The sequence below is a fragment of the Nothoprocta perdicaria genome, unplaced genomic scaffold, assembly GCF_003342845.1.
Source record: "Nothoprocta perdicaria isolate Ctin4 unplaced genomic scaffold, notPer1 scaffold_8, whole genome shotgun sequence".
In the NCBI taxonomy this organism is placed as follows: Eukaryota; Metazoa; Chordata; class Aves; order Tinamiformes; family Tinamidae; genus Nothoprocta; species Nothoprocta perdicaria.
The window spans coordinates 2,970,536-2,980,671 of NW_020456087.1; the positions used below are offsets into that span (position 1 = coordinate 2,970,536).

Below are 10,136 nucleotides of genomic sequence, written 5' to 3' on the forward strand. Positions count from 1 at the left end.
TTGCGCCCAGTATCCCTCGGTTTCCTCGCGCGTTTGTTGCTCTGACTGCTTCTCTCGTATTGGTGTCTCGAAGGCTGGGAGCCCTAGCTTACTTCCAGGGTCTCGGGGTATACTGAGAACCACCAGGCGCAAATCCTTCCCTGGCACACTCGGAAACACGCAGGATTCCTGGTGCTTGGAAGTGGTCCGTGTCAGTGCGTTAATGGCGCAAGGAGGAGCGAGCTGGGCGCGGGGAATATATATATATATATATATATTCCCATCCAGGTCCCCTCTTTAGCTTGAACATTTCCAGCTACTTTAATCTTTTCCTGTACGTTGTGTATTTAAGCTCTGCTTATTCTCGATCCCCTTTTCTGGTCTCCTTTTCCGTTAGCTCCCGTTCTTGAGCCAGGTGGAAGGGCAGCGTTTGCAGCCGTGTTGAGCACTGCATCCTGGGCGCTCGCAGGCAGCGTGGGAGGTTTATGGCCGCTCAAGATGCATCCTGGTTTGCAGGTTAATACTGTGCAAAGTGACCAGCGCTGCCGACGTAACCAGCTTCTGCTCCATGTAGTCGCCAGGTCTTCCCTTGCACAACTGCTACCAGGCCAGTTGTTGCCCTTGCAGTTGGTTCTCCCATCCTAAACAGAAAGGCCTGCTTTTTTTTTTTTTTTTTTTTTTTTTTCTCTTTCGGTCCAGCTTAATATGATTGATAAAGACCGGGTTAGAAATCAGATTTTTTTTTTTTTTCCATCGTATTTTTCAGCTTGTTTCAGCTTGCTGTCATCCTCAAAATTAACAAACGTAATCTTCATTTGCTCATTAAATGATAGTTTTGGGAAGGTCTCCTGTGGACTTTTGCAGTCTTCGTTACCTCTTGATTCTGTTTTTCTGCATGACCTTGCAGCCATGCAGAAAGTAGTTTCAATTTAATATTAAGCAGGACCTAGTCCACAAGCTAAACGCCTATCATGTAGGAAAGTACATCCTTCTGACTCTAATGAGGACCAGCCTGTGTAGTTCCAGGTTGGTAACAGGGAATATCCTGGGCTTATCTTCTCTTCTGTGATCTTCAGCAGTAGTGTGTTTATTCCGTAAGGATGCAGGGCACAGATCACCCTGAAATAGATGTGGAGAAGTCAGGTCTTAGTAAGTAGGATTGGAAAATATATTTGGACCACAGAGTAACATCCATCTTATCCGTGTTCTCCTCCGGCTGCATCCCAGGAGTTTAGTTCATCCGACCCCTTGGTCTTTCACAGGCTCTAGCAAAAAGTGGGGCTCTGTTTGGGACTCCTTGTGCCACGAGCGTTTTCCTCATTCACCACATAGAATCTTTAACAAATTCATAAGCTAAATGGCACATTGCTTTTATAATGTGTCACAGCTGTCTCTCACTTGGGACTTTGTTCTTCGTGCGTCACTGTGATGTTTGAGCACCTTTCTGATGTATAAATTACAAGGGTAGGACAGCATAAATTATGTATAAATTACAGGCAGGACAGCACCTGCGCTGGAATTTGTGAAATTTTACAGCGCTGCTTTCTCAGGTTTTCGTTCTTTCAGCCTTCCTAGTGGAGGGTGCCATGAACCAGAGCTTTGAAAGAACTTCCAGCCTCACTTGACCAGGTTTATTTCCACTGAGCTTACGAAGCCTAATTCCCCAGATGGTCGCAGTCTTTTGTGTTGTGTCCATGTTATGCTGTTGAATTTCAACATAATTTATGTTAAAATGTAGTAGCCTTTTATTCTTTGAAATGACTTAGAGTGGTCTATCCTTTTCAGATGTTTCTCACGAAGTCTTCATTAGTTAGGGACATTAACTCATTGGCAGGCTTTTAGAGACACCTTTTTTTAATTATTGTGATGCCAGTAGGTAGAATGAATCCATGACTTGCGGTATCAAATCGTAATTAAGTAATTATAGTTAGAAATAATCTATTGTGTATCTCAAAGTTATTACAAGTCCTAGCCATTAACTCATTTTAAAATTTGCTCCCTCGTCCTTCTTTTTAATAAGGAAAAATGATGTAGAGGTATTTTTATTCTTGGATTACCTCATCTGTTTTAGGTGTTGCAATTCAGTGAAACCAAGTATTACAGAGGAAATGAAAAAGAGCATTTATTTTTTTCCTGAAAAGAAGACTTAAAAGCAAAAGTTAGAAAATCAGAATTACATTGCTTTAAAATATAAGGGTGGAGGAAAGAAATAAGACTTTGATTTCGTAAGATTTTTACAGAGAGCATCCTTCAGTTATTTTCCATGTGCATGGGGTGTAAAGGACAGAAAAAGAAATTTTTTATCCAATAAAGTTTTAGCTGAATACAAGAAAAACCCTCAAAACCTTGGAGCAGGAAGCCTACTGAGGTTGAAAAATAAAAAAAAAWTCTCCTTCAGCAAAAATTCTTGAGGACATTTTGGAATTGTCTAGATCCGAGTTGGCCGCACAGTGGAAGGCTTGGACTAAATGCTTGCTCGAGGTTTTTCTCTCTCCTTTATTTTTTTTATTTTTTTATTATTTTTTTCCTCTCTGTTCCCGTGCGTACTTAAAAAACACTGGGAGTAGTTGAGAGCAGAAGAATTCTTTTTGTTGTTGTTGTTGCTTGCAGCCAACCAAACTGAAAGGCAGTAGCCTCCCCTCAGCCTGCTCTGTCTTGAACATTCCTGGAGACGCAGACCCAACTGTTTCATGAGCTTGCAGTCCCACAATTGCATTGATTCTGATGATCTAAAGCACCACCATTATTTAACATGATTCATTTGTGTTGGCATAAGAGCATGAGCATGGGTGGGGAGCGTGGTGCAGGTATTCCAGCTCGGTTGTGCTGCGGTGGATGCGCCGCGTGCCGTGGCCCTTGCTGAGGGATGGGGGCCCTCTTCATGCTGGTGACAGCTAAAGGCTCCTGTCTGTTCCTCTGGTGCTGGTATTTGCCATTTTGAGAGAAAGGCAAAAATAATTATATTACTGTTCCTTTTGTATGAGGCTGATTAGATACAGAAATATGAATTGTAATTCTTAATGTTTAGTTTCTGAATAAGGTTAGTTTTCACTTCTCACAAACACAGTTATTTCTAATGTCCGAGAAACTGGACGAGTTATTTCTGACATCTCTCATCTTCATATATATGGTTTACCATGGTAATTAAAATTACTGTTGCAGGGGAGAATGTTACCATAAGTGTATTTTTAAAGAATATGCTTTACTTGTGAATAAAATATCAGAATGTTTATATGATTGGAGGTAACATGCAGGATTAAATAATCTGTGTTATAGACATTTCCTTCAGGAAAATGTGCAGGTTTTCCATATCATCTAACATAATGAGTGATTATGAGTAGGAAGTATTTTAAGCTAAGTAAAGTTAAATGTATTCTAAATTCAGATGTATTTGGTCTCTTAGATAAGRAGTGAGACAAACTTGGATCATTATGTATTAATGTAGGCCAAAATATCCTCTTTCCTGTTTTAGGGAGCTGTGGGATTGAAGAGCTTTTCTTTGAAGCAAGTCTACTGCTTCTACAGCCTTCCATCGTCACGTGCAGTTGATGATTTCCCTTGAAGTACTTTCCTGAAGATACTGACTGCAGGCAAGGTGTAATTGTTTGTAAAACATGTTAAAAATTCAGCAGTGTGTGACAGCCACGAGGATGCCCAGGAAAAGACCRTATATTTGCGACATCTGCTATAAACAGTTTGAAACTCCATCCAAATTAGCCAGGCATTATCTGATACATACTGGTCAGAAGCCATTTGAATGTCATGTGTGCCATAAGGCTTTCAGACAGCTAGTCCACCTGGACAGGCACCAGTTAACCCACAACCTGCCTTTTAAGTGTATTGTTTGTCATAGAAACTTCAAAAACTTGATCACTTTCTTTAAACATCAGCAGCTTCATAATGAAAATTACCAGAATGATATCAAGCAAGAAGAATCTGAGGGTTCAAAGCCAGATAATGGCTTTTGTGACATATTTCAATGTTCTGTGTGCTGGAAATCTTTTATGTCTGAGGAGAGGTGGATGCTGCATCAGTGCCCAAAGGCAGATCATCTATTTAGTACCAGAATGAGAAAGATAACTCACCCTTGTGAATCATGTAACAAGACATTTCCATCAAGATCTAAACTACAAAGACACTTTCTTATTCACACTGGCCAGAAACCTTTTAAATGTTCTTCATGTGGTAAATCTTTCAGGCAGTCAACACACTTAAAAATCCACCAGCTCACGCACACAGAAGAACGGCCTTTTCAGTGTTGTTTTTGTCAGAAGAGGTTTAAAATACAGAGCAAACTCATCAAGCACAAACTGCTCCATGCCAGAAATAAGACTTTCCCCGCTATTACATACAAAGCAAAGAATCCTGATCGTTCCAGGCCGCAGGTTTTGTTGGAAGGAGAGAGGGATAATTTGGAGACTGCTGTGTCCAAAGAGCCCGACCTGCATTACGCTCACTCYATATACATTGTTCCCTACCAGTGCTCCATGTGTGAGCAGTGCTTTGAAACGGAACGGGTTCTAAATTTGCACAAATGTTTTTATCCGAGTACCGACAAAAGTTCGAGTAAGCGGCCCGCAGCTTGCAGGCGCAAGGTCGGCGTGAAAAATAAAATAACGATGAAGCTGAAGTGTGCGGGAGAAAAGACATCAAATTCTTCTGTGCCTGAGAGAAAAAGAATTGAACCAAGTCACCTGAAAAGTCGGGAGCTGATTCCGGCGAGAGATCAGTGTTGTGATCAGAATGCTGCTCCTAAACCTTTCAAGGATTGCCACAGTAAGCTTGTCATGCACAAGGTGATGAGCAGTAAGAAAAGAAGAGTGTTTCCTTTGTCCTTACCTTGGCAAGAACCCCTGGAACCTCCTGAATTAGGAATTCATGCCAAAGACCTGCATGCGGGGGAAGGAATGCTCAACATGGATGAGGCAGTGTGTAAGGAAGGTAATGCTTTTTATGGTTTATCACATGATGGTTTCTTTGATAATCCAGAAATACTTCACTGTGCTTTTTCAACTCCTACTAAAAATATATTTGAGAGACACAAAGTGTGCAAATGTGACAGATGTGAAAAAATCTTTCCTTCCTCCTCCAAGCTTCAAAGGCATTATCTTATACACACGGGACAGAAGCCCTTTGGCTGTAATGTTTGCGGGAAGACATTTAGACAGTCAGCTCACTTAAAGCGACATCAGCTCACCCATACTGAAAAGAGACCTTGTAAAAGACCCATTTGCCAGGTGAGATTTGAAAATCTGAACCAGCTTTTCAATCATCAGGAAGATCACGCTGAATTTAAGCCTCCTCAGCCCGTGGGTTATTCTCCGACACCTTCACAGGCGTCTGGCTTCCAAGATTTCGAGCTGACTCAGTCAAACCAAGCGGCTGAAATCAAAGTTGAAATGGAGTCTGGGGACTGTGTTGGTGCCAGCAGTAGAAACCCACAGCCCTCTTTGCCCGGCGAGCCGCTGGAAGCGGAGCAGAGCTTTTACCGTTGTTACGATTTTCCCGAAAGCACAGAGAAAAGTAATGTTATTAAGAAGAAGTTATATCATTGCAGCCTTTGCTTTAAAACTTTTAAATCTCCTTCTAAGCTTGAAAGACATTATCTGATGCATGCTGGACATAAGCCATTTGAATGTTCAGTTTGTGGTAAAACTTTTAGACAGGGCTCACATTTGAAAAGGCATCACCTTACTCACCTTAAAAACAGCTGAAAAAAAAGTCAGTTCAGCTGAGTAGGAGAGTAACCAYCAGAGACTTTTTTTTTTTTTAATCAAAAATGGATAGTGTTGCATTGTTACATGTGTAAAACTTTGGTTACATAATTAGCAAAAGGCTTCTACTGACTGCAATGCCTTCTCTCTTATGGTACAGACATGGCCTGATAAAAGTTCTTTTACTGGCTTTAAAACCATCCCTAGAACAGTCCACCTGATGTAATTTGTGATATATCTGAAAATAGAGTAGTAAAAAGTAACAAAAAAGCATTTTGCATTTCTTCTACCTTCCTCCATGTTGCAAACCAAAGCACTTGCTTTGTTTAGCTCGTGCTTGTGGTAGAGTGTATGTGTACAGAAGTACTAAGGTTTCTGATCAATTCATTCCTTTCACCACTTCATTATTTCTACTTCCTAATATAGTTGCTGCCTCTTCTAGATTTTTGGGCAGTTCACAAAATACTGACGCATTTTGCTGCAAGAGGACAAGAAATAAGCATTAGCATCATTGCACACACTGTCTGTTTACGGAGCACTGATCGGCTTTCCTTCTAGTGCACATTGTGCATCAGTTACTGAAACATTCTAAGATGTGATAACTGTGACACACAGTTTTGTCAGGAAGTCATGTTCTCATTACATTAAATGTAAGAAACTAAAATGACATTTAGGTCATATTAGTTCCAGTTTGTATTAAGAGAAGCTGTAGGTATGTTTACTTTCTGGTAAGTGGGGAGCCTTTCCTATTGTGCCTGTGGGAGTGGCAACAGCARTAAATTCAGTGGAACTTTATTCGTTTTTAGTAAGAAGTTTGATTCTTGTCCTGTTTAAAAAAAACCCACCTTTGAGTATGTTTTACACTGTTGGCAACTTCTGAGGTATTGAAACAGAAGTTTTCAATTCTATGCCTAAATTAACATAACTATAAGAAAGATGGCATTGTTTTCACTATTTAAATAGGTCCSTATTTATTTAAGGAAACTGTTTTTGACATTTTAACTTTTTGAAGTGATTTACCCTTTTCTGTGTGTGTGACATAAGCTCTGTAGTATTCAGTATAAATGAAATGACAGTTGAAGGGATTTCTTAAATTTTATTTTCATACCTGTGATTCTTTCCCATCTTCAGAGAGATTAAAAACAGGAAAGATGCTTGGAAAGAGTCTGTAGTTACTGTGATCTTGGTATGACAGGCTAAYTCAGTATCTAAGATTGACTGTAGCTCATACACTGACATTTTTTTATCTCCCTACGTGAATTGTTTCATATTGAAAGAGCAATGTATAAAATGTTTTGAAGGTGTACTGTAGAGCTCTTCTAACATACTTGTAATAAACTATTTTATTTATATTGTACTTTTATTGTACATTTAATGTGCAAAGTAGAGTTTTGAAACGGCATAGCATTCAATGTGCAGAAGAGTTGAAGACTAGCTGTCAAAATAACTAACAAACACTTTGCATGGTAGAAGAAGTAGATTTTGTTTCCAATTTTTTGCTATGAAAATAAAATAAGTTTGAAGAGAATAAGATCCTTTCTTTCTTAAAGGGTCACTTCTGGGATTGAATGGACATATGTGGGAAGTAGTGTGCTCTGATTTATCTGGAAACAACAGCTCCATGGGACTCCCTGGGATTTCAGAGGGCAACAAGGGTAATTCTGTTTATCTGACACTGCTCCTGTACAAAAGTATGTGCCAATATAAAGTCATGTTTCTTGGGAAATTTTAGTGTAAGCCAGCTAAAAAAGGGTGAAGAGTGTTCTAAAGGTTACTGTTCACAGTAAAATTCTTCAAAAACCATTGAGTATTTCAGCTCAAGTGAACTTCGTGGTGTTAACAAGACTTAATAACACATTTTATGTTGTTCTTTTTTGTAGCACAAGAGTTGTAGATTTTTGAAGTGTAAGTTTTAACCTGGTTATGTTTTGATGCGCTGCATCTGAGAGGCATTATAAGAACTGAAATTTCCTTACAGAAGTGACTTTCATGTTCCCATACACATTTTTTCCACCTTGAACATAAGAATTGTATTTCTTTATATAATGATTTCTTCATATAATGATTAGTTATATCAAGCAGTTTTTAAATAGCTTTTTTTTTTCCTCTTGATTAAAAAACAGAATCTTCAGAGTTCCTGCTAGTGCAGGATTAATGAAAGTTTTAAGCCAAGAAATCATACATGAAGCGTCAGCAATTTCCGTTTTGGAAGTCTGTAGGGCCAGCATCACAGTGTCACCATGTTTCTCTGAGTTCTCACAAAATTCTGGTTTTGTTTAACTTAATTTCTTTTCTGTTTCCTGGGTCTGCTAATGTATCACCTGATTCTGCCAAGCAACTGACTTCTAATCTATATATGCTCCTTTTCATTTTTTTCCTATTCCCTACAATTTCCCTACTCCTTCTGTTGTACTTCATCCTAATTAGTATGGATCTGTGATACCCACACGTGATTTATGGAGCGTCATGGAGCTGTTTGTTGCACATGTGCTGTTGTGGCATGCAAAACACYGTGCCAAAAGCACACCATGTTTCTCTCGCTGACTGCTGTGGAGTGTGAGGAGCAAAAGCTGTGGGGCTGCACATGAGAAGTGTGGATAATGAGGCAGAAGAGGGTATGAAGAACGTGAGTGGGGCTTTTAAATAAAATTAGAAGGTTATAAATTAGAGGGGAATGCACATCTTGAAAGATAKAGATGTGAAAGAGGTCTGAGGCCTGTCTGTGGGGCTGAGGGAATGGAGAGTTCGAGACCAAGCACCTCAGAGAGCGGTATGAGGGACAGTGCGTGAGGATGTGAGAAGCTGCCRCGTAGGATGTCAGCTGCAACCTGTCCTCCACTGAACGTGCCTGGGGTGTTYAGGTAGTGAGAGCACATGGAAACCAGGGCTATCCAGCTTTGCCCCTGCCTCGTTCTCAGGATGTGGCACTGGAATGGGCCTAACTGATGTAGCAAAGGAGGGGAACACAGGGGATTACGTTGCCACAAATCTATTCGTAAGCTTAAAAAAAGACAACTACTTTTAGGCTCTGTTTCTTGTTTATATGGCAAATTGACTTGATTCAGTTCCTACAGAAATCAAGGAATCACTCTAGTGTGCAAATCTGCATTATTTTATTGGTATTAATTTTAGTTTTTAGCATGTGTTTGGGAAACTAGCTAATTGAGGTACAGAACCTCTGATGTAGCCCTCAATTTGTATTTTATTTTGACTTCCAATGCAGGAACATGAAAATACAACTGAGCAGAGGGCTTACTACCTGTGACAGCTCAGTCCTATTAAACTGAGCAGAAATCTGCTAGGCCAGCTCAGGTGTTTCAGTCAATCTGAAGTTATTTTTTAAAGTTAAAACACATTATCATTTATTTCATGACACTGAAAGCAACCCTGGATTATTATCTTGGCAACCTGGTTTGCTGTAATATATTTTATATTTTATCCTCTGTCYTTAATAATAGCAGCTACTAACACAGTGATCACAAAAGCATAAGAATTCCCTCAGGCATCTAGTAACACATTTGATAGTGCAATTAGCACAAGAAAAATATTTATTTGCCAATGGGCTTAATTGCTTGTTTTGTAGTAATTTAATTTTTGTCAAAGCAGKTTTTTTTTTCAATAAGAGCAACTCAAAAGCTAAAAAAGTTTTTTTCAAGTATTCTCCCAGGATCAACTTGGATGCTTTCAGGTGAAGGTGCCAATTAATGCCATTTTGTTCTCCCTYAAAATCCTCCCATGTTAACAGAACTGACTACCAAAAGCCCAGAAAATGCAGGTGAAAGCCAAGAAGAAAGTTGTATGTGGTATCTGCTTAGCAACCCTGTGGGTAGCCATAAGAGAACTGGCGACAGCTCTCGGCGTCTCAGAATTGCTTTCCTGGTAAGCTTGATGTTGTGCCCTAAACAGCCTTTCAGCTCTCTCTACAACCTGTATCTTTTTCTGCTTTGGGAAAAAGAAGTGCTAGAACATTTACTTTTCCAGTGATTCTGCAAATAAGCTCAACTTTTCCTGACACTTTTTGCGCTGGGTGCTAGCAGAAGGGAAATGACTTGCCTCAGCATCCCACTTCAGCAATGAAGGCCTCATGTTTCTCCAAGAAACAAAACTCTCAAGAGATGGGTTTTTTTCTGAGAAATTGATGCTGTTGATTTTGTGGTTTGCAGGGGACAATGCCGAACCTTTAGCATTGTTTCTGAAAGCAYATCAAGTGGTATAATTTTATTCATATTTTTGTTTGTCTAAGGCACTTCAAAGTTGCCGCAGCCAGGATGGTAGGAAAGTGCATCTTATAAAGTGCATCTTAAAGCATGAGTTGCTTACTGACTTCAGGTGCTCTTTAAGGTGTAAATCTTTACTAATTGCAAAGGTTGATCAAAAGTCTCTGATGCCAGGACTATTACCCAAGATGGCCCTACTTATCTTTTGATAAACAATTGTCAGTTC

The 10,136-nt window shown here is 39.7% G+C and overlaps 1 protein-coding gene across 1 annotated transcript; it reads left to right on the forward strand.

Moving 5' to 3' along the window:
- The first annotated feature begins 2,876 nt into the window (after positions 1 to 2,876).
- On the forward strand, positions 2,877 to 7,151 carry ZNF770 (zinc finger protein 770). The gene has a single exon (XM_026051813.1). The coding sequence runs from the start codon at positions 3,594 to 3,596 to the stop codon at positions 5,691 to 5,693; it is 2,100 nt and encodes a 699-aa protein (XP_025907598.1). The 5' UTR covers positions 2,877 to 3,593; the 3' UTR covers positions 5,694 to 7,151.
- Positions 7,152 to 10,136: the final 2,985 nt, after the last annotated feature.